General features: G+C 43.7%; 1 protein-coding gene across 3 annotated transcripts in view; it reads left to right on the forward strand.

Annotated features, from left to right (window-relative positions):
• The window catches only part of Tlcd3a (TLC domain containing 3A), a 30,270-nt gene extending 7,111 nt beyond the window's left edge, over positions 1-23,159 (forward strand). Inside the window, exons 1-5 of one of the 3 annotated variants that reach the window (XM_042692344.1) lie at positions 14,281-14,470; positions 14,916-14,999; positions 20,108-20,309; positions 22,242-22,337; positions 22,811-23,159. In XM_042692344.1, coding sequence (XP_042548278.1) covers positions 14,349-14,470; positions 14,916-14,999; positions 20,108-20,309; positions 22,242-22,337; positions 22,811-23,080 — 774 coding nt within the window. In that variant the 5' untranslated portion in view covers positions 14,281-14,348 and the 3' untranslated portion in view covers positions 23,081-23,159. Of the gene's footprint in view, positions 1-14,280; positions 14,471-14,915; positions 15,000-20,107; positions 20,310-22,241; positions 22,338-22,810 lie in introns of those variants that run through there. The other 2 variants (XM_042692354.1, XM_042692361.1) reach the window with 2 other exon arrangements.
• Positions 23,160-24,798: the final 1,639 nt, after the last annotated feature.

The raw sequence follows: 24,798 nt of genomic DNA on the forward strand, positions 1-24,798 counted from the left end.
GGCTAATGCTCTACCACTTGAGCCATAGAGCCACTTCAGGCTTTTTCCGCTTATGTGGTGCTAAGGAATCGAACCCAGGGCTTCATGCATGCAAGGCAAGCACTCTACCACTTGAGCCACAGTACCACTTCTGGCTTTTTCTGTTTTTTTTTTTGTTTGTTTGTTTTGTTTTGTTGGTCATGGGGCTTGAACGCTGGGACTGGGTGCTGTCCACAGTACCACTTTTGGTTTTCTGAGTAGTTTATTGGAGATAAGAGTTTCATGGACTTTTCCTTCCCGGGCTGGCTTTGAACCGTGATCTTCAGATTTCGGCCTCCTGAGTAGCTAGGATTAAAGGCCTGAGCCACCAGTGCCTGGCTCAGGCCTTTTCTTTTCATATGGTACTGTGGAATCGAACCCAGGGCTTCATGTATGCTAGGCAAGCACTCTTCTACTAAGCTACATTCCCAGCCCCCTAAGTGATGCTTTTATCATCCCAAACAATGTAACACTAAAAACACGTTTTATGCATGTGTGTTTTTAAGGGTATTACTTCACAAGCTCACACCTGTAATCCTAGCTACTCAGGAGGCTGAGATCTGAGGATTTTGGTTCCAAGCTAGCACAGGCAGAAAAGTCTATGAAACTCTTATCTCCAATTAAACACCAAAAAGCCAGAGTGGAGTTGTGTTTTAAGTGGTAGAGGACTATCCTTGAGAATTAAAAAGTCAAGGACAATACTTAGGCCTTGAGTTCAAGCCCCAGGATGGTTATAAAAAAAAGTTACCATTCGATAAATCAGTTTATCAGTACAGTGAATCTCAATCAATGTCACCCCTTTCATCACCTAATTTTCTTCTAAACCATATTTTGAAAGACACTGGTGGCTCATTTTTGTAATGATAATTACTCAAGAGCATGAGACCTGGAAGATGGTACTTTTGAGCCGCCTAGGCAAAAAAGTCTGTAAGACTCCACTTCTAATTAACTAGTGAAATGCCTACCTGAAAGCATGTTTCAAGTGGTAGAGTACCAACTGTATCCAAAGAGCTCTAAGGCCAAGTTTAAGCCATGCCCCGCCAAAATACAATGCACACAGTATTGAGTAATGTTTCACAGCATTCCACAGACTTAACAATCAGCGCCATTGCTTTCTTGGTGCTTATTATGTTCCCCTCCTACTTACGTAATAAATAATGAATCATTTTTTATTGCAAAAACTCATACACTATAGAAGAAGGAGAATACAGGTCACTATTCTCCTCATTCATCTATGCACTGAGACAAGCACCTGCACGAATATCTAAAGGCAACAATGAATGCAATTTGGTGAAGGTTTTTTTGCTCACTGCTAGGACTGGAACCAAGGGCCCCATGCATGCTATACTCTACCATTAAGAGCCACCCTCACACTAATTCTTCTTTAAAGGTCTGTACAATGGTCTAGAATCTTTAATTACTGTATCATTAGATAATTAAGTGGTTTCTAATTTTTTGCTGTCACAAACAATAAATACTATAACCTTTAAAGATACAGTCTACTAGCCCTATAAAAAGTGCCTGTGTCCTTCATTGTGAAGTCCATTAGATATTATCAGTTAATTAAATGTTGTGAAGTTTTATTGATCTTGATACATTTCATCTGTGTATTTCCAGTTTTTATAATTCGAATAATTATCTTGAGTCATTTGTGTTTCTTAATCATTTGTAGGATCTTATAATATTCATCCTTACTCTATCATATGCTACAAGTATTTACTTTTTCTGTTTACTTGTCTTTTTAACTTAATAGTACCACTTTGGTTTGGAGGTACTGGGGATTGAACTCAGGGCTTTGTACTTGGTAGGCAGGTGCTATTTTAAAAGTAATGTCACTAGGTGCCAGTGGCTCATGCCTGTAATCCTGGCTACTCAGGAGGCTGAGATCTGAGGACCATGATTCAAAGCCATCTTGGCATGGAAGTCCATGAGACTCTTATCTCCAATAAACCACTAAAAAACCGGAAGTGGTGCTGTGGCTCAAGTGGTAGAACACTCGCCTTGAGTTGAAGAGCACATAAACAGCACCCAGTCCCAGAGTTCAAGCCCCGCAACTGGCCAAAAAAAAAAAAAAGTAATGTCTTAGCTTTCATGCTTATTATTCTAGCTACTTAGGAGGCTGAGATCTGAGGACTGTGGTTCAAAGCCAGCCTGGGCAGGAAAGTCCAGGAGACTCTTATTTCCAATTAACCATCATAAAGTCAGAAGTGGAGCTGTGGTTCAAGTGGTAGAGCCCTACCCTTGAGCAAAAAAAGTAAAGGACAGGGCTGGGAAGGTGGCTAGTGGTAGAGAGCTTGCCTTGCATGCATGAGGCCCTGGTTCGATTCCTCAGCACCACATAAGCAAAAAGAAAAAAGCCTGAAGTGGCGCTGTGGCTCAAGCGGTAGAGTGCTAGCCTTGAGCTGAAGAGCTGAGGGACAGCAGCCAGGCCCAGAGTTCAGGCCCCATGACCGGACCCCCCCCCCCCCAAAAAAAAAAAAAGTAAAGAACAAAAACGAACTTTACTTACAACTTCAGTGGGAAGTGGGGGGGGGGGGGGGACGGGGGAGGGAGAGGGGAAGGAAGGGATTGTAGGGGAAGAACAAAGGAGGAGGCATCAATGCTCAATAGGAAATGTACTCATAACCCCTCTGTATATTATTTTTATAATAAAAAATGTATTAAAAGAAAAAGTAAAGGACAGTGCCTAGGCCCTGAGTTCAGGCCCCAGGACTGGCAAAATTTTAAAAAAGAAAAGAAAGTCTTTATGCCCTGGTTGGCCTACTTGTGTGCCCCTGTATCATGCCACTGTGCTTTTTTGCATACATGGAATGACAGAACTATTGGTTGAGATGAAGTCTAGCAAACTGCCTTGAGGACCACAATCCTCCAGATCTCAGCCTTCTGAGTAGCTAAGATTATAAACATGAATGAACCACTGACACCAGCTCAGTTTTGGATTTTTGAGATAGGACCTTACTCTAGCCCATGCTGGGCCCAAATTTATGATCTTCCTGCCTCAGCCTTTCCAGTGTCCTTAGTTGGGATATTTCTTGGTCACTTTTTAAAATTTTGTCTAATCTATGTAAGCTTTAGAAAAAGCTTATTGAGCCCATTAGAGACATGTTGGAATTTTGATTGAGACTACACTGAATATATAGATCAATTTTGGGTAGTTGCTATATTTATAATATATTTATAATTTAGTATCATATTTATATTATATAGTGCTATATTTATAATATTGTATAATAGTAGCTATTTTCACATAGGTCCTGCATATTTCTTGTTAGGTCTAAAACACATGATTTTATAAATTGAAATAATATTGTAAATGATCCTCTTTTTTTTTTTTACCTGAGATGGGGATTTGAACTCAGGATCTGATGCTTTCACTCATTGGCTGGTACTCTACCACCTGAGCCATGCCTCCAACCCTGTAAATGATCCTCTTTTTTCATTAGATTTTTTTTTTTTTATAAATAAGTTTTTATTGTGAAAATACTGTACAGAGAGGTTACAATCACATGAGCAAGGTCATGAGTACATTTCTTATCAAGCATTGTTGCCTCCTCCTTTGATTTTTACCTACCCTCCCTTCCCTCCCATCTCCACAACTACATCCCCCCCCACCCCCCCTCAGTGTTGTTAGTACTGGGATTTTTTTAACTCAGGACTACATGTTTTCTAGGCAGGTACTTTACCACTTTAGTCACAACTTAGTCTTTTTCTTTGCTTGAGTTATTGTGCAAATTTGGGTTAGCATTTTTGCCTAGAACCAACCTGGACTGCAGTTCTCCTACTCGTACCTCCTGTATAACTGAGATTAGCATTTGCCACCAAGTCAAACTTGTTGGTGGAGATGGGGAAGGGGAGGAAAGTCTCACTACTTTTTGCCCAGGCTAGCCTCAAATTATAATCCTCTCAGTCTCCAACCCCCACCTCCAAAAGCTAGGATTACAGGTATATGTCACCATATCTAGCTAATTAATATTTACTGCTCATAGAAAAATATTGTATATTGGGCTGGGAAGGTGGCTCAGTGGTAGAGTGCTTGCCTTGCATGCCTGAGGCCCTGGGTTCGATTCCCCAGCACCACATGAGCAAAAACGAAAAAAAAGCCAGAAGTGGCGCTGTGGCTCAAGTGGAAGAGCGCTAGCCTTGAGCGGAAGAGCTGAGGGACAGCGCCCAGGCCCAGAGTTCAGGCCCCATTATCAGACCAAAAAAATATATATATTTTATATTGATCTTATATCTAGAATTATTACTTAAATATTTAAGTCTATATTTCAGTAATTTTGGTTTATTGGTGGGAAATAAATAGTGATAGCTCTTTCTCTTCCCTTCCAAAGTTAACACTTCTTATCAGAGTTTATGTATGTGCTGTTATATTGGTCAGGAAACAATAGAGTTTTAGTTTTAGTTGCAGCAGATTGAGTGAGCATAAAACTAAATAGCAAAAACCACCACCACCAACAACAACATAAAACATAAGCCAATGGGGCTGGGAAGGTGGCTCAGTGGTAGAGAGCTTGCCATGCATGCATGAGGCCCTGGGTTCAATTCCTCAGCACCATATAAGCAAAAAGAAAAAAGCCAGAAGTGGCGCTGTGGCTCAAGTGGTAGAGCGCTAGCCTTGAGCTGAAGAGCTAAGGTATAGCGCCCAGGCCCAGAGTTCAGGCCCCACAACCGGACCCAAAAAAACAAAAAACAAAAAGAAACAAAACCATAAGCCAACCAAGCCACAAATAATTCTACACAATGAAACAGTAGATTTAACATAAAAGAAGGAAGGCAACAGCATCATTATGGAATGAACCTGTCCTTCATCTTGCATCAGTATTATTTAAAGTCTTCCAAATTCTTCTAAGACCTCCAGCAGGCAGATCCAGCATGTTACCTGGCAATGTGGAACTTTCCTCTACCTGTTTTGAGTATAAGAATTTTAGCCATGGGGCTGGGAAGGTGGCTCAGTGGTAGAGTGCTTGCCTTGCATGCATGAGGCCCTGGGTTCAATTCCTCAGCACCACATAAGCAGAAAAAAAAAGCCAGGAGTGGCACTGTGGCTCAAGTGGTAGAGTGCTTTAGCCTTGAGCTGAATTGCTGAGGGACAGCGCCCAGGCTCAGAGTTCAGGCCTCAGGACCGGACCCAAAAAAATAAATAAATAAGAATTTTAGCCAGGCTAGTCTCCAGTGCCTTATGCCTATAATCCTAGTTACTCAGGAGGCTGAAATCTGAGGATAACGGTTCAAAAACCAGCCCAGGCAGGAATGTCTGTGAGACTCTTATCTCCAATAAACCACCAGAAAACCAGAAATGGAGTTGTGGCTCAAGTGGTAGAGCATTCGCCTTGAGCTGAAGAGCTGAAGGACAGCACCCAGGCCCTGAGTTCAAGCCCCACAACTGACAAAAAAAAAAAGAAAGAAAGAAAAGAAAAAAAAAAAAAGAATTTCAGCCTGGCTTACAGCTTAATAGTTTTCCACTGATAATTTATGAGGTCCATTAGAAATAGGTAGTGACATTTAGCTGTGATATTTAGTGTGAGCTTGGGGCTGAAGTCCATTTATTATTTGTAATGAAGATTCCATCCCAAATAAGACTTCTAAGTCTTTTTATAAAGAATCAGCTTTTGCTGTGTTGTTTTTCATTTCTCCCCATTTAGGTTTTACCTATCATCTTGTTAAGAAATAACTCTGAAGAGTTGAAATTAGCTGTGCTTAGTTAAAACCACTATAGACTTAGTTTTACAAAGAATGTCTTTTTCTTCATTTCTGAAATAAATAAGAAGTGCCTAAATAAATGCACTGTTTATTAAAGAGATTAACAGAGTACCACCTGTTCAAAGAAAAAAATAGGTGCTTAAATAGCTTGGGTTTCTATAGATAGTAAGAAACAGTGCCAGTAGGGATAGAACTTTATTGTCAATATTCGAGTTAACAGAAGAGAAGGAGGCTTTGTCTATATTACTTTATGAACAAATGTGGAAACCAAGCAGGTATGGTGGCACACATATGTAATCCCAAAACTGAAGAAGCTGAGGCAGCACAGGGAAAGGAATTTGAGGCCACCCTGGACTACATAGTGGAACTCTGTATCAAAAGAACCTAAAAAACAAGTACTAGCCGGGCACTGGTGGCTCACGCCTGTAATCCTAGCTACTCAACAGGCTGAGATCTGAGGATCATGGTTCAAAGCCAGCTCAGGCAGGATGTCCATGAGACTCATTTCCAATAAACCACTCAGAAAACTGGAAGTAGAACTGTGGCTCAAGTGGTAGAATGCTCACCTTGAGCTGAAGAGCTGAGGGACAGCACCCAGGCCCAGAATTCAAGGCCCATGACCGACAAAAAAAAAAAAAAAAGAAAGAGAGAGAGAGAGAAACAGGTACTCAGCTGGGTACTGGTGGCTCACACTTGTAATCCTAGCTACTCAGGAGGCTGATATCAGGAATCATGGTTCAAAGCCAGCCCAGGCAGGAAAGTCTGTGAGACTCTTAAAACAAAACAAAACAAAAAAAACAGATGCTAGTGGCTCCTGACTATAATCCTAACTACTTAGGAGGCTGAGATCTGAGAATCATAGTTCAAAGTCAGCTTGGGTTAGGCAGGAAAGTCTATGTGAGACTTATCTCCAATTAATCACCAAAAGGCCAGAAGAGGAGCCGTGGCTCAAGAGGTAGAGTGTTGGCCTTCAGTTAAAAAAAAGGAAAAAGAAAAAGCTCAGGGACAGCTTCCAAGCCCTGTGTTGAAGCCCCAGGACTACACACACATAATCATAAAAGCTGAGTGCTGGCTGCTCAAGCTTGTAATCCTAGCTATTCAAGAGGTTGAAAGCATGCACACACACACACACACACATACACACACACTTTTGTACTTAATGGAAATCTCTTACCTCATTGAAAGATAAAGTATGATAATAAATATCAGACTACTTATGATTTATTAGAAGTGAAGTGTAATTGAAAATATTTAGAAATTCTGAGCTGGATGCTGGTGGCTCACATCTGTAATCCTAGCTACTCGGGAGGCTGAGATCTTAAGATCTAAGTTCAAAGGTTCACCAGTCCAGGCATGAAAGTCCATGAGACTCTTATTTCCAATTAACTGCCAAAAAGCCAGAACTGGAACTGTGGTTCAAGTAGTAGAGCACTGGAGAGCCTTGAGGAAAAAAGCTTAGAGACAGTGCCCAGGTCGTGAGTTCAAGCAAAAAAAAAAAAAGTTCTCTGACTTGAATAAACAAATTGTTTATGAAATTACCTATGGGACATGAAACCCAACAATTACTGATCTGATAAGAAAAGCAGCTGAATTTATTCACAGGAACTTCCTGGTTCCTCTAGCCTGTTACAAAGGTAATTTCCTTAAGGGCTTACTATCCTTGAATCTTTTTTAAACCTGGGTTTGGAAATGCTTGCTTTTAGATAGGTGACTGTAAACAATCTAGTTTTTGCATTTGTCATAAAAGAAATGTGTGTATGAAAGTACTTTGAAAAATATAAAGCAGCACACAAAGGCAAGCACTATATAATCAATCCTTTATGTAAGTTATGGTTTTTATTGACAGAATCATTACCATTGTGTACAAGAGCAAAGACTTCCCTATAGTGTGCAGCTGTGGTCACTATTTGCAGAAAACCATGTGCTAGGGGTGTGGCTGTGCATCTAGACTCAGTTTGCTTTTACCGATAGTACAGTAGGAACCCGAGGAATTTACAGTCTTGGAGATGGCTGATGGCAGCCAGTTTAGACTTCAGTCCAAAACATGCTGTTGTAGTAGTCAGCTTTCCTTTGCTGTGACACAATACCTGAGAAAACCAGGTATTTTGGTTCGTGGTTTCAGTCTGTGGTCATTTGGTATCATTGCTTCTAGGCCAGGGGGAGAGGGGTGGGGAAGGAGGGTGCTAGGAAGGTGGCTCAGTGGTAGAGTGCTTGCCTTGCATGCATGAGGCCCTGGTTCCATTCCTCAGCACCACATAAGCAGAAAAAGCCAGCAGTGGCACTGTGGCTCAAGTGGTAGATCACTAGCCTTGAGCTGAAGAGCTGAGGGACAATGCCCAGGCCCAGAGTTCAGGCCCCACAACCGACAAAAAGAAAAAAAAAAATCATGGCAGGAACCACTAGGTAGCAAAGCTGCGCACCACATGGCAGCTAGAAAGCAGGAGAGAAAGAGAGGAAGTGGCCAGGGATAAAACATATACCTCCAGCTGAGCGCTGGTGGCTCATGCCTGCAATTCTAGCTACTCAGGAGGCTGACATCTGAGGATCACAGTTCAGAGCCATCCCAGGCAGAAAAGTCTGTGAAAGGGCTGGGAAGGTGGCTCAGTGGTAGAGCACTTGCCTTGCATGCATGAGGCCCTGGGTTCGATTCCTCAGCACCACATAAGCAAAAAGAAAAAAACCGGAAGTGGCGCTGTGGCTCAAGTGGTAGAGCGCTAGCCTTGAGCTGAAGAGCTGAGGGACAGCGCCCAGGCCCAGAGTTCAGGCCCCCCGACCGGACCCAAAAAAGAAAAAAAGAAAAGTCTGTGAAACTCTTATCCTAATTAATTACCAAAACAAAAAGCCAGGAATGGAGCTCAGCTAGGGCATCCAGGCTCTGAATTCAAGCCTCAGGACAGCACCAAAAAAACAAACATACAAAACACTCTAAGATATGCCTCCGATGACCTATTTCCAATAGGCCCCACCTCCTAAAGTTTCCACCACCTCCCAGTAGTCCCTTAAACTATGTGGTTTAATCCATTGATAAGGACAGACCCTCAACATCTAATCACCTCCCCAAAGGCCTCACCTCTCACACTACTGCACTAGGGATTAAGCCTTTAATGTAAGAGCTTTTAAGGGACATATCATATCCAAATCATAACAATTATTGAGAAGTCTTAACAGCAAATAACTGTTGCAGGTACCCAAGATAATGATTATCTCTTGCCTGTGCCCAGCACATAGTGTAACATGTATTTTTGAAAATGTTATTTTGCCTAATACTCGCTCCAACTCTGTGAGGACAGGTGGTGGAACCCCCATTTTATGGTGGAAGTTCACTTGGTCTCTCCATGTCACACAGTTTATGGGTAGTAGAGCCAGGACAGGAACTCAGGTTCTCTGATCCTGAACTCAGCTTCTTTGATCCTAACCTCAGTTCTGTCTGCCATGACTCCCAAACAATCCTTACCAAGTAGGGAGATACACATCATGCCTTTCAGTGCAGGACTGTTCAGATGTTTATAATGAGTGCAAAATGAAGGAGAAAGGGCTGGGAAGATGGCTCAGTGGTAGAGCGCTTGCCTTGCATGCCTGAGGCCCTGGGTTCGATTCCTCAGCACCACATAAGCAAAAAAGAAAAAAGCCGGAAGTGGCGCTGTGGCTCAAGTGGTAGAGCGCTAGCCTTGAGCTGAAGAGCTGAGGGACAGCGCCCAGGCCCAGAGTTCAGGCCCCACGACCGGACCCCCCAAAAAACAAAAAAAACCCAAAAAAACAAAATGAAGGAGAAATTAAGAGGAAGTTAACATCTTGGCCACAACTTCAGCCTTAGATGCAAGTTACCTCCTTATTTGTGCCATGTTTCTTCTGATGTAGTATGCCTTTTGGTGCCAGCCTAATGGATTGGTATTCATGAAAGGCTTTTAGTCTGTGTATGTCTTATTTATATGCTCATTTTCCTTTGTCTTCCAGCCTGTTCCTCTTGTTCATCTGTCATGAATACCAATCTCTGATCTGTATCTCTAGCTCAGGGTAGGTCTTGATCCTTTCTTTCCTAAGAACTGCATGGGGGCTGAACTCGGCCTAGGTGCTGTCCCTCAGCTCTTCAGCTCAAGGCTAGCACTCTACCACTTGAGCCACAGCGCCACTTCTGGCTTTTTTCTTTTTGCTTATGTGGTGCTGAGGAATGGAACCAGGGCCTCATGCGTGCGAGGCAAGCACTCTACACTGAGCCAACTTCCCAGCCCTATCTTGTTCTCTTTTAATGGATCATCTTTCTACGTTACATTTTTCTTTTTCTTTTTTCTTTTTTTTCTGATTGTGGGGCCTGAACTCTGGGCCTGGGTGCTGTCCCTCAGCTCTTCAGCTCAAGGCTAGCGCTCTACCACTTGAGCCACAGCTCCACTTCCGGCTTTTTTCTTTTTGCTTATGTGGTGCTGAGGAATCGTACCCAGGGCCTCATGTGTACAAGGCAAGTGCTCTACCACTGAGCCACCTTCCCAGCCTCTATGTTACATTTTTCTTTCCATGTCTCCTCCTAATATTTCATTTCTTGTTTTTCCTCTTTCCCACTCTGTCTCTTTCAACCGTCTGTCCCTGATACAGAAATGAAGTGTGGTCCTTGAGGATAGAGTTTCCTTTATTAGGATTCTTTCAGTCAGTGAATGGATGGAGTTGTCTTTCAGTTCTGTACTTCAGTGTGAAGCTATTTCACGTGTGCCTTTCAATCATGTTTATTTTCCTATATTGGAAGCCTATGTATCTTATAGAAAGCATTTGAGAATTCTCAAATATTTCATGGGTAAATATGGTATTTAAGTGGGGAAAGCAGGAAGAAGTCATAGGGAGAGTTCCTGTATCTTGTCTCCTAAATGGGGCTTAGAATAATGGGAGAGAGGGGACCAAATAGAAGAATCTCTCATCCCTGCCAACATGAGCATTTTATAAATTCCATGTTCATGGAGAGAGACTGAATTTGGTATATGAGTCTTAACTTAGCATCTAGTTACCCAAGTTTCACTCTTGAACCACACAGGAGCAGCTATTTAAACTCCTTACATTCTAATATTGTAGCAGTAGTGAAATCTCCCTGCAACATGACTTAAGAAATCCCAGTTAGCCGGGCGCTGGTGGCTCATGCCTGTAATCCTAGCTGCTTAGGAGGCTGAGATCTGAGGATCGCGGTTCAAAGCCAGCCCAGGCAGGAGAGACCGTGAGACTCCTATCTCCAATAAACCACCAGAAAACCGGAAGTGGCGCTGTACCTCAAGTGGTAGAGCGCTCGCCTTGAGCTGAAGAGCTGAGGGACAGCACCCAGGCCCAGAGTTCAAGCCCCACGACCGACAAAAAAAAAAAAAAAGAAATCCCCGTTCTACCTTGAGCCTTGTCATCCATTGATGACAAGTGGCTCTCCTTCTGCACTTAGGGTTCTTCATCTGCAAACTGAAGTTCAGTCTACCTCTCCATTATTTTGAAAATTAAGTTCAGTGACATGGTTTGAAACAATATAGTTATAAATAAATGTGCAATGGTGTTAATAGCAGCATCAGAGCATACACACTCCAACCCACACATTTATACTTGCAAGGAAACAACTAGGAACAGTGGTTAATTAATACGAAACTACATCCTGAAGGGGTCTCTCAGCTTATCAAGTGTGAGGACAATATAATCATTAAGCACACTAAAGTACTACTGAGTTCAAATTCAAGCTCTCTCACCAACAATTTGACTTGGGGCAATTTTTCATTTTTTCTGGTCTGGTTCTCTCTCTCTCTCTCTCTCTCTCACACACACACACACCACGGAGGTTAACAAGTTTGTGATGATACATGTTAAGTGTTTGATATAGTGCCTAGTACATAGTAGGTTCTGAAGAAATAGTACATTCCAAAATATTTATTGAACTTTGGAATGTTGTCCAATCTAATTGGGATACAAATGCAAGTAAATACTTTTTTGTTTCAAAAGACTCAACTCATCAGGTATGGTGGTACACACCTTTTTAATTCTGGCACCTAGGAGACTGAGGCAGAAGTTCCAGAATAGCCTGGGCTACATAACAAGACTGACTTGGGGAACAAAAAAACAACAAATAAAGCTAAGTTTAGTGGGGAAACATATGAATAAAACCCAACATGCTTACTACTCAAATGCAAAGGCAGTTTAGAAAATGAATTTATAAATCCACCTAGACGAGATATAGAAACCTTCTTAGAGGAGGAAATACTTGACTCCAGATTTTAAAGGGGTTGGGGATTGGAGGTTGAGGGTAATAGCTCAGTGGTGAAGTGGATACCTATTATATGCAATCCCTGGGTTAGCTATCCAGCATTGGGGGGGAAACTTTTGAGGGATATGTAGAAATTTTTCTAATGTATGGTACTACTCTGCCTCCTTAGAGTTTAGTGCTTTGACTTTATCATTTGCCCACAGGGGTTTGATTACTTGAAAAGCCAAGATTCAGGTTTATACTTGTTAGCTCTATGGTGAGTCAACTTAAACATTCTGGTGACTTCATTGATTATCATGTTGAGAACTGATCTTACTTGCTGTTTTTATACATGAAACATCTTTCATTTTCATTTCATAAAAGACTCCTTAAGAACTGTACAAACAGCTCTCTGGTGTGGAGGACTGGTTGGTTTCCCACCACTTGAAATTATTAGCATATTTGTTGCATGCTGCTGATCTCTGTGCTTTGGAAGTGATGGAGTACTAGTAACCATTTGTCACTCTTTGGAAAAGCCCAATGGAAGTGACTAGGATCCATACGGAGGGAATAGGGAGTCAAATGCAGGAAGATTTGCTTTTTGGAGAGAATGGCAAGTCTACAGATAGCTATCATTTGTCCATGTGTAGAATATAAAAATTCAGAAAGCCTCCTATCCAGTCCAAATGGACATGAATTTCTCATTTTATCAAGCATGTTATCTGGGAATTGGGGAGTTAGAAATGTCCTAAATGGATGAAACTTCAGACTATTTTGGCTTTTTGCTACCTTAATATTGGCTAAGTCCCTATGTTAACATGTAGGAGGATGTTAAAAGCTGCGTTCACCCCAAAAGATCACAGCCTAATTAATAATAATAACAATAATAAAGGAAAATTATCTTTTGAACTTCAGAAACATTCTCAACTAAATAATTAAATACAAATTGAAACAAAAGTTGTGTTCTCTCCATATAGCTTTTATACCAGTACCTGCCACGTTATTTGTTTTTTACTGGTGTCAAATTTTATAGAGGTTGGAGAATGGACAAATTTAGAACTGGAAGAGCCTTGAAGAGTTTGTTATCCAGCCTCCTCCTCAATTCACAAATGAGGAAATATTGGCCCAAGATGGCTGAGTCCAGCTACTCCAGACAAAACCTTTGAGTAGGACTTGAGTCAGCTTTTTGCATGCTGGTGATTTGAAGAGACCAGTAGTACCTTTTGATGGTAGTAGGTATACATGAGTTGTTTTTTTCTTTAATTATTTTTGTCGGTTGTGGGGCTTGAACTCTGGGCTTGGGCACTGTCCCTCAGCTCTTCAGCTCAAGGCTAGGGCTCTACCACTTTGAGCCACTGCGCCACTTGCTGTTTTCTTATGATTCACTGGAGATAACAGTCTCATGGACTTACTTGCTTAGGCTGGCTTTGACCTGCGATCCTCAGATCTCAGCCTCCTGAGTAGCTAGGATTACAGGCATGAGCCACAGGCACCCTGCTATGAGTTGTATCTTGCATCTACATTAGTTAGGCGAGGAAGAAGCTGAGAGAGAAACCAGTCCGACTGAAATTACTGTACTGGCCGTGTGATTGATGCTAAGTGGAAATGAAGTAGTTTCCAGTTCATCCAAGTTTAGGGAGTCTGGCCAGAGAACTTGTCAACAAGGCGAGACACCGAGTACTTTCTAGACCCAAAGCTAAGAGACAAGAAGGTGCACACAGTATGGAGGGAGAACTGCTGGAATCTGGACAGAAATTTGTGCTTTCTGGAGAGACTGCAGGAGTTGGTGGGTGTGGAGGAGGCATCTTGGACAGGCAGGAAGACCATTCCTGAGGTCTCCTATCTGGAAGCAATACGTTAGGCAGATGGGGCCAGACGGGCAGCCAGCACAAGCCCACCTGTCCACTTCTTCCCTGGTTCATGGCGAGAAGGCGCCGCGAGCATGAGCAGTGCTGAGCACCAAGGGTCCGCCCCACCTTAGCTGAGGGGTCTGGTAGGAGCAGCCCTGACCCCAGCTAGCAGCCCCCTTCGCCCAGGGTGTGGCAGAGGGGAGGGGTCCGCGGTGACGGAACAGAAGTCTTGGGAGCCCCGGCCCTCTGGCCTCGGCCTCGACCTACGCGCAGCGCCCACCAACCCGGGCAGAACCGGCGGAGGAACCCCGGGAGCCCTCGGAGTCAGGGGCGGCCGCGGCGAGACTCCGCCCCGGCCGGCGGGCCCGCGCCTATCAAGGCGGGCGCGCCTGGTCACGCGGGGGAGCCGCGGGCGGGCGGCCAGGGCCCCGCGGTGCCGAGTCGCTGGGGCCGAGCCGGGCCGGGGCGGGGCGGAGGTTAGAAATAGGGACGGGCGGGCCGCGCCCGTCGCCCGTCGCCGTGCGGTGCGGAGCCGACCTGAGCCACGCCGAGCGGCGCCAAGCGAGGCGGCCGGACCTGGAGCACCCATGCTGCTGACGCTGGCCTCGGGCTCGCTCTTCTTCCCGGGGCTCTTCGCGCTCAGCACCTGGGCGCTACGCCGCTCGCGGCCCGAATGGACCTTCTCCGACTGCGTGATGATCGGTACCAGGTACCGCGCGCGGCCGCGCTCCCGCTCGGGGCCAGGCGCGGCTGTCTCCGTCCCGCCGCCCGTGCGGCCGCCCGGGGCCCAGGCCTGCGCTGGGCTGAGGGCGGAAAAGGGGGGCGACAGGAAGCGAGGGGGCCGCCTCCCTGGTCTCCCAGCCCCTCTCGGCCGTGCTACGGCCAGAGCTTCCCAGAGACCCTTGGCGTGGAGGAACGAGGGACGGGGTGGGGGGGGGGGCGGCGGGGGGAGGGTGCTGGAGAGGCAGGATGGGGAGGAAAGGGCGTGTGCATCTTCCCGAGCCTGCACCCTACTTGTGCCAGCTGCTCCGGGGTCGGGGCGGGGCAGCCTCCCTACTCACTTTCCTGGGTTCGATGGAGTCAGGTTCAAATCGGCTTTGTGCTGTCCGCAGTCCTGCACTGAGCGCCCTCTTTCCTTTTTCTGTCCACGTTAGGGTGGTTTCTTCAGTGCAGGCTGTGCTGGCCACCGGGTCAGGGATCCTTATCGTCCGCTCCTGCAGCAACGTGATCTCAGACAGGTAACATCCCATCCCTGGTGGAAGAAATACAAATAACAGGGCTGAGGAGCTTTTTTGAAGGTTTCGCATATTAGCGGCTCACAGGTACTACTAGTTCCTTCTCGTGCTGTTAGGTAAAAGACTGATAATTGGGGGAAACTTAGGCATCCTCAGCAGTGGCTTCCTTTGTCCCTTGCTGCTTTTAAGCACCACCAGATTAGGAGAAAGGAAAGTGAAGAGATGCTAGAGAGCAGGCCTGTGAGTCTGCCTTAGGGTGGTGGTGCAAGGCTGATCCAAATTCAGGGGATGGGGAGGGGAGGGGGTACTGGATCTTGACCTGGGGCCTAGGCTTTAGCTTTTTTTTAAATCATGGTTTGTGCTCTACCAATTGAACCACAGCTCCACTTTCAGCTTTTTGGTGGTTAATTATAGATAAGAGTCTCATGGATTTTCCTACCTGGGCTGGCTTTGAACCTCTATCTGTCTCAGATTTCAGCCTCCTGAGAATTATTTTCATGAGGCACTGGCACCTGGCTTCAGGTTCTTTATAAGTGTGAAATTTTATTTACAACTGGGAGTAGGGATTTTCTTTCTTGTAATGTTATCACTCTGGAACATTCACTAGCAGAGATATGTACAGTGTAATTATAGCAGGAGCCCAGCCCTCTTTGATCAGAGCCACTCTGTCCCCTTTTTCCTGCTCCTGTTTGTCCTTTGGCTTTGCTAAACCTCTTAAGAGGTTTCTTGTGCCTTCAGAAAACTGACTGGTATGTGTATTAGAGCTCAGGACAGAAGCAGGTTAGGAAATGTGCATCTGTCTGCAGGTTTAGTGCAAGAAATTAAGAGAAAAATGTTCTGTTTTGTTTAATATTTACAACTTAGTGGTGTTGACATTTTTATTTTTCATTTTATTTATTTATTTTGGTCTGTCATGGGGCTTGAACTCTGGGCCTGAGTGCTGTCCCTCAGCTCTTCAGCTCAAGGTGAGTGTTCTACCACTTGAGCTACAGCACCACTTCCGGTTTTCTGGTGGTTTATTGGAGATAAAGAGTTTCACAGACTTTCCTGCCCTGGCTGACTTTGAACCTTTATCCTCAGATCTCAACCTCCTGAGTAGCTAGGATTACAGGCGTGAGCCACTGGCACCCGGTGGCATTTTTATTTTTGTCATTTTTTTCCTAACATATTTGAACTACTCTTACCTTCCAGGTGATAGATATGCAGATAAAGTTGAGCAGCCTTTTTTTAACTCTTACGTCAATTCTGCCATGTCCTGCTTCTCACTGTTAAGATAGGAGTAAGGAGAGCCTCATTAGGGTGCCTGTCGCATTATAGTGTGTTGCCACTATCTGTATGCTTATGTCTCTGTAAATCTGTCTTATAACTATCGGGCTTAAGAGAAGATGGGCTTAGTGACTTTGATTGCATAAACCAAAGGCTAACAGCACTTACATGGCTGGGTTCAATTTTCATTTCATTTATTTATTTATACAGTACTAGGAACTGATTTCTGGGCCCCTGCTCTCTACAGTGTGAGCCACTTCCCAGTCCCAAGTATTGTGTGTATGCGCGCACGTGCTCATTCACGCACATATGTGCCTGTCCTGGGACTTGAACTCAGGTACTGGACACTGTACCTGAACTTTCTAGCTCAAAACTAGTACTCTACCATTTGAACCACGGTTCCACTTGTGGCTTTTTGGTGGCTATTTGGAGGTAAGAGTATTATTGACTTACCCATGCTGGCTTTGAACCAATATCCTCAGTTCTCAGCCTCCTGAATAGCAAGGATTATAGGGATGAATCACCTGCACCCAGCTCAAATTTTATTTTAATTGAACATTTCTGACCCTGCAGTGAGCTCTCTCACTATGCAGTGTGTTAGATTAAACTTGGAACCATCTTCTGCTAAGAGGAAATGAAGACAAATGTGACCCCACAGCCCTAGTTTGAGTTAATGAGGCAAACCCTGAGCATCTGCTCTGCATTTCAGGACAAGATGTTCAGACATGGTTAACTTACAGTTCATAACATCATGGTTGTTTTTGTCCTCAGAACCTGGGTGTTTTAGTGGCTTGAGGTAGGGGCTGGGGTAGCAAACCTGTTTGACCTTCAGATTCCTTCTTCCATGTATCTTCATATCTTATATCATTTGGTTGCAAAGCAGAGATAGATATCACATTTCTGTTCTACCTATGCATGGGTCTACAGAGATACACAAAGAGCACCTAGGGACTTTCAGATGGCACACCCAAATATTTTTCTATTACGTGCCTTCCTATTTTATACTTAAAATAGAATATACAGATGGGAGGGGATATGTATAAATTACCCAGATTTTAGGATGAACATGGTAGAGGGCCAAGGATTTCATTAGCTTCTTCTAGTGGTACAGACACTTAAGTCATAGCTCTAGGCAGTTTCCTTAATTGAAGCATTTATATTTAGATAGTACTTCTTATAATTTAAAAGTACTTTCATCCTTTCAGGGCTTTTTGTTTGTTTGTGCCAATACAGGGCTTAAACTCAGGGCCTCAAGCTCTTGCATCTTTTTCTACCCAAGGCTAGCACTCTACCACTTGAGCCACACCTCCACTTCTAGCATTTTTTTTTTTGTGTGTGTGTGTGTGTGTGCTGGTCCTGGTGCTTGGACACTGGGCCTGGGCACTGTTCCTGAGCTTCTAGTGCTCAAGGCTAACACTCTGCTGTAGAGCCACAAAATCACTTCTGGTTTTTCTGAGTAGTTTATTGGAGATGAGTTTCATGGGCCTTCTTGCCCTGGTTGGCTTTGAACCATGATCCTCAGATCTTAGCCTCCTGAGTAGCTAGGATTACGGGCATCTGCCAGTGGTACCCAGTTTGCTTCTGGCTTTTTATTGGCTAATTGAAGATGTGTCTCATGGACTTTTCTGTTTGCACTGCCTTCAAACTGAGGTCCTTAGATCTCAGCCTCCTGAGTAGGTAGGATTACAAGCATGAACCACCAGCATCAGTACCTGGCCTTTCAGGTTTTTGGTTTTGTTTCTTCTCTATAGCATGTGTACAGCAGATGCTATACCAGTGAACCATGCCTCCTGCCTTTTAGGTTTTTTTTGTCAGTCATGGGTCTTGAACTCTGGGCCTGGTCACTGTCCCTCAGCCCATCAGCTCAAGGCAAGTGCTCTACCACTTGAGCCACAGTGCCACTTTCCTAGTTTTAGTTTTTTAACTCTCACAATAACTGTCAGGAAAGTAAAACAAGGATTAGTGTCTTTAAGTAGTTAAGTCATAGACTATTACTAGTTAACACTGTAATCTAGATTTCTTACTAATAAACCTTTTGAAAATTCTACCCAAGAGTCACTAATTTTAGATTTTACTGAATTGGTACTGGGTACAAAATAGTTAAACCCTAGGTTCCACTCTAGAGGAGTGGCCAGTATATTTCAGCCAATCATTTAGTAGCTCTTTGCTGTTAGTTTATTTGGAATTACTTTAAGAAAGCAATTAAGACCTTAACTAGTCAAATGGGACTAGGCTAATTAATAACTACTAGTGTGGCTGGGTGCCCATGGCTCACACCTGTAATCCTAACTACTCAGGAGGCTGTGATCTGAGGATTGTGGTCAAAGCCAGTCTGGACAGAAAAGTCATGAGACTCTTATCTCCAGAAAACCGGAAGTGGCACTGTGGCTCAAGTAGTAGAGCACTCGCCTTGAGCTGAAGAGCTCAGGGACAGCACCCAGGCCCAGAGTTCAAGCCCCACGACTGGCCAAAAAAGAAAAAACATAGGGGCTGGGAAGGTGGCTCAGTGGTAGAGTGCTTGCCTAACATGCATGAGGCCCTGAGTTCGATTCCTCAGCACCACATAAGCAGAAAAAGCCAGAAGTGGCGCTGTGGCTCAAGTGGTAGAGTGCTAGCCTTGAGTTGAAGAGCTGAGGGACATTGCCCAGGTCCAGAGTTCAGGCCCCAGGACCAGCAAAAATAATAATAATAATAATAATAATAACAATAATAATCACAAATGTATTCAATGTGCATTGCTATTTGTTTGCCTCTGCTTCATTGTATATTGTGTAGCTATGTTGTGGTGAGGGTGGAGTTATTCAGGAACAAAAACTCCAGTGATACCTACTGTATTCCCAGTGTTGCCTGCCTCCTTAGATCACTGGGTAAAGCCAGAGTGCAGATTTGAGGCCCTAGGCATTCACTTTAGAATCCCAGAGAAGTGGATCTTTCACAAGCACGGTGGGTGATTTCCTTGGTGAGGTAGTTTGAGAACTATAAAATTAGTTTCCTCTACCTAATATATGGAAGTTCCATAAAAATTTACATTGGGAATCTAAAGCTTCCCAGCATAGTACATAATTTCAATTTAGCTGTTTCTTTATATAATAGATGTTTAGTTTTTGGGAAGGATGTGTATTATCTTCATAGACATCCTAATCTAGTGTAGGTCAATCAATAATGTATCATTTTGACTCAGCAAGTCTTGATTCAATTGCATTCATAATTGCTAACTCTTGTCCCAGGCAGTCTCCTATCTAGTTGCTATAATGTGATTCTTGAACTTCAGGTTCATCATCAGAAATATTTTTCTTAACAAAAGAAATTGAGGTTAGCTGTAGTATGTGAAGAAAGTGGCCAGGCCTGCTTCTCAGAAACTACCTGGAGTGGGGTTGTGTACAGATGCAGAAGAAAGCTCATGCATTCAAGAGTTTAGTTAGTAAGTTCCCAACTGTTGAGCAATTGAGGAGCTAAACTGGAAAGATTGGATTTGTATTTGGAACACCTTCTAACTAATTTCTTGGTGGGGCTGTTGAGTTATTTATAAACTTACCTCCCCATCAAAGTCACCTTATATCACAAAACGCTAAAAATGTATTAGAGATGAAATTTTCATAGCAACTACTTAAAAAGACAGGAACAGTGAATTCCTTTCTGCCTTTCACACACATGAATTCGCCTTGTAATTTAGATAAAGTTGTCCATTTTTCTTTCAGTCCCAGCATCTTCATTGTGAAAAGTTTGGGGTCAAGAACTGATTAACTACAACACTGAGGGGAATGTGTTTGAGAAGGAATTGGGTTTTAGCTTTCATAATTGATAACCAAAAGCATTTCATGGACCATTCCTATGCTTTTTTTCAGGCACTGGCTTGCCCGAGAATATGTCTGGTTTCTAATTCCATACATGGTTTATGACATTTGGGCCATGTACCTTTGTGAGTGGTGCCGAACCAGCGACCAGAACCTCAGATGCACACTCATTTTTCGAAACTTCCTGAGTCAAAACCGCCTCATGATCACTCACCATGTAGTAATTCTGTTAATCTTGGTGCCAGTTGCACAGGTATGGCCTTGCAAGACAGTGGTCTTGGTCACGCGTTTTCTCCTGGTTATCTGCATGTGTTGGCCTTTATTTAGGAGTCAAGTACCCCACTCCCTCCCTGTTTTTACTGTACTCTCCTGTACCAGGTGCCTCAGCAGTTCAGTCCCCCTGCAAATAATGGAGGAAAATCATCACATGCGTGACATTCTTGATCCTTCTTATCAACAATTTTTAGCAATCCTCTGGTTTTGTGATTCCTTAACATTTGTCAAAGGTTGTCTTTAGTTCAATATAATGTAAAATATAAAATACAACTAGAATGTGAAACACTGTGACACTGCCAGAGAGTACTGTTGAGTGTACTGTCTAGTATTCACAAAAACACTCTCAAAGCACATAACTCATAATTCTCTCTAGATCAATTTGCCCATTAAAAATCCTCCCACAGGGCTAGGAAGGTGGCTCAGTGGTAGAGTGCTTACCTTGCATGCATGAGGTCCTGTGTTCGATTCCTCAGCACCACATAAGAAGAAAAGGCTGGAAGTGGCATTGTGGCTCAAGTGGTAGAGACTACCCTTGAGCTGAAGAGCTGAGGGACAGTGCCCAGGCCCAGAGTTCAGGCCCCAGGACAGGAAAAAAAAAAAAAAAAATCCACAGCCCGGCGCTGGTAGCTTATGCTATAATCCTAGCTACTCAAGAGGCTGAGATCTAAGGATCCCAGTTCAAAGCCAGCCAGAGCAGGAAAGTCCGTAAGACTCTCCAGTTAACTACCAGAAAACTGGAAGTGGCGCTGTGGCTCAAAGTGGTAGAGTACTAGCCTTGAGCAAAAAAACTCAGGAACAGTGCCCAGGCCTGGAGTCAAAGCCCCACTACTGACAAACAAACAAACAAAACACCCACAGTTGGGCACAGTTTGTTCAAGCTTGTAATTCTAGCTACCTGAGATCAGAGGATTCTATGGTTTGAAGTCAATCCAGGCAGAAAAATCTCTAACTAGCAAAATGCCAGACTAGAGGCATGACTCAAGTGGTAGAGCACCAGCCTTGAACAGAAAGTCAAAAAAAAGCACAAGGCCCTGAGTTCAAAGTACCAGCACAAAACCAAACTAGTAACATGTATTAAAGAAGAAACATGGTGACACAGAAAGGAAAATGGTAATTTCCTTGATTTAAAAGCTCATAGATTGGTAAATATTAGAAATTATTAGCCATGTGGCATAGATGAAGAAATGGGAACTCTGAGGGCTTACTTACCTCCCATAGTAGTACTGAGTGACTGTGACTATGCTAGATTGCTTTCTTGGAAAGGAAAAAGAAGAGGTAGGCCTCATTCCATCTTTTAAAGAATCTTTCCTGATTGTGCATACTTTGTTGAGCTGAACAGGATCAGTGCCCTGGCATGACTGAGATACAGGAAAGGCCGTAGAGTTCCTTCAAGCTGTCATTGAAATTCAGATAAAGTTTGGTATGTGATGCAATGAGCTATACCTGCCTTTGCCTCTAGAGCTTGAGGATTAGACCATCAATGTGCTGTTGCCATGGAAGCAGCAGAATATGAACTGTATCCTGTAAATGTTATCCTCTCCCATCGTAGCCTCTCTCCTGGTTACCCTTTTCAATAGCCCTAGTTAGAATTTTTCTTTAGTGGAAGGTTTCTTTACCTTTTTTCTAGCTGGATGCCGGTGGCTCATGCCTGGAATCCTAGCTACTCAGGTGGCTGAGATCTAAGGATCTTAGTTCAAAGCCAGTCCAGACAGACAAATCTGGGAGACTTTTATCTCAAATTAACCAGCAAAAAGTAGAGGTGTGGCTCATGTCATAGAACACAGGCTCTGAGCAAAAGTAGGTAAGCAAAAGCACTAGGCCCTGAGTTCAAGCCCCAGTACCAGCACAAAAGAAAACTAATAAATTAACCTTTTCCTTTTTTTGTTCTCTTCCCTTTACTCATCTGCAGAAGCTCCGGGGAGACCTTGGGGACTTCTTTGTTGGCTGCATCTTCACAGCAGAACTGAGCACTCCATTTGTATCATTGGGCAGAATTCTGATTCAGGCATGTATCCATGAAGTGGCAAAAATAGGACAGAAGGGAATAGACTATTTTTCCTTTGGAGATTATGAGGTTTGGAGGAATTCCCTAATGCTAGGAATAGAATATAAAACTATTCCATGGACTTAGTTCGTTATCTAAGCCAGTGGGGATGAAACCCAGGTTTTATATAGATGGTAGTATTTTTTTCCCCTAGTACCAGATCTTTTGCTTCCAATCAATTGCTTCTATCAGGTGGGTGGCTTAGCCCAAATTCAACATCACTATTGGAAAAACTATGAGACCATATGTGTGTAGAAATCCACAATGCCTTGTAATCATTTATGTAAGTACCAGAAAACTAGGTGCCTGTCTAGGTGTCAAGGAATGACAGCCAAGGAATGTGATTTGTACACAGATTTACCTGTCCTTTACTATTGTGACACTACCAGGATGTCCCATCCTTCTAGTGACCTTACATTCTCCTCCTCTTACAGCACAAGCAGCAGCATACCCTTCTCTTCAAGGTGAATGGAATCCTCACACTGGTTACGTTCCTTATTTGTCGGATCCTCCTTTTCCCCTTCATGTACTGGTCCTATGGCCAACAAATGGGACTAAGCCTGTTTCAAGTGCCATTCAATATCCCTTTCCACTGCAATGTGGCCAATGGCTTCCTCATGGCTCCCCAGATCTACTGGTTCTCTCTACTGTGTAAGAAGGCAGCTCGGCTCTTTGACCCTGCCCAAGCCAAAAAGAATGGTTAATTGCTCCCAGGAGGCAGGGTGCCTCCTCCTCTCAGTATTCCATGGACCAAATTGTGCCCTGGACGGCAGATGGATTTGATTTAAAAAAAAAAATTCTTAACCTCCCTTTTCTAACCTGTCCCTCTTGCAAAAGCACTTTTTTTTCTTGGTGACAGTTATTAGACCATGCCAGACTTCCTCTGGCAGCAGAGTAGTTCTTAGGCCTTATCTCAAGAGCACTGAGGTAAAAGCATGGAATGTAGAGGCTAGTGGACCAGGGCGAAGTGTGTCTCACCTAACTTTGGTGGCTACCCACCTTTCCAACACTCAGGGTACAATCCACAATACCAGGCCAGCAGAAGCGAGTGGTGACTTGGTTCTTGCAATAGTATCATCTTGTAGTGTTGGCCTGAGAAAATCATTGTGGATATATAGTTTTTGTTTACTAGATAGCCTGTTAATGGCTCCTGGCCTCATCATCGTCATCGTGTCAACAATGAACTCTCCTGTGTACTGACTTCCAATCAGAAGATCAGAAGGCAGAGCTGAGAACTTGAAGCACTTGAATAGGTCAGGAGGCCAGCAGAGGCCAGCACCTTTACAGCTGGATAACTTGCTAAAGAAAAAGACCAAATATCAAATCTGTGAGCTTATCACAGTCACAAACACTACTCCGTTTTTAGCACAACCTCATATCCAGCTTTCCCTATTTCCGTATCATAGGATGCTTTTGCAGAACTACAGGGGCAAGTAGCTATTCACTGAGTAACCCCACAGCTAATACTGTCTTTTACAAGCAAAATGGGAATGGATTTCTGCCCTCCCAACTGTGAGATGTCTATCCATGACACAAAGTACTTTTCCCAGAACCTCCTAAGCCAGGCCGATTCCTGTGTTGACTGCACTGCCATTTAGCCACAGAAGGCTGGCGAGCAAGAGGGCAGCTGGCTCCACCCAAAGCACGTCCCCAGGAGCAACGCCTTCCCCTATGTTTGCAAGTAGGATCCTTTGGTGCCAACACTAATCATTCCTTCCCCTGTGGGAAGGCTTTGAGACACTTTTACAAGTGGTAGTAAAAAAAGCTAGAATTTTAAAAGTGCCTTAAAACTCATTATCCATGAACTTTTAAAGGATTATACAATCATGTCTCAAATTTTGACTGTCTTTAATAGGTGCCATTTAAAAAAATATAAAATGCTTTGATTTTTTACCTTTTATTGTCAATGTATCTTTGTAAGTCATCCATGTTCATTAAATTGCACTAACTTTCCAACTTGTGAAATACATCAGCACTGACTTCCTGCAACAACCATCCAAGGTTGGCTAGGAATGTGGCTTAGTGGTAGAGTGCTTGTCTAGCATATGTGAAAGCCCTAGGTTTGATTCCTCAGTACCAGTACTACATAAACAGAAAAGGCCAGAAGTGGTGCTGTGGCTCAAGTGGTAGAGTACTAGCCTTGAACAAAGGAAGCTCACGGACAGTGCCCAAGCTCTGAGTTCAAGCCCCAGGACTGGCACAAAAAAAGAACCATCCTGTGACCCAGTGTGGCTGGCTGCCCTATGCTATAGTCTGGTCTGTTTATTCGCATAGTGGCATGCTAATACCTTCAGTCTCGCTCCTGCCTTATGTTAACTCTAGGTCCCAAGAATTCACTTAAGGTGCTAAATTAAGCTGGGCACTAGTGGCTCACGCCTGTAATCCTAGCTACTCAAGAGACAGATCTGAGGATCACAGTTCA

This window comes from Dipodomys spectabilis, unplaced genomic scaffold, assembly GCF_019054845.1.
Source record: "Dipodomys spectabilis isolate Male_0828 unplaced genomic scaffold, ASM1905484v1 ptg000004l, whole genome shotgun sequence".
In the NCBI taxonomy this organism is placed as follows: Eukaryota; Metazoa; Chordata; class Mammalia; order Rodentia; family Heteromyidae; genus Dipodomys; species Dipodomys spectabilis.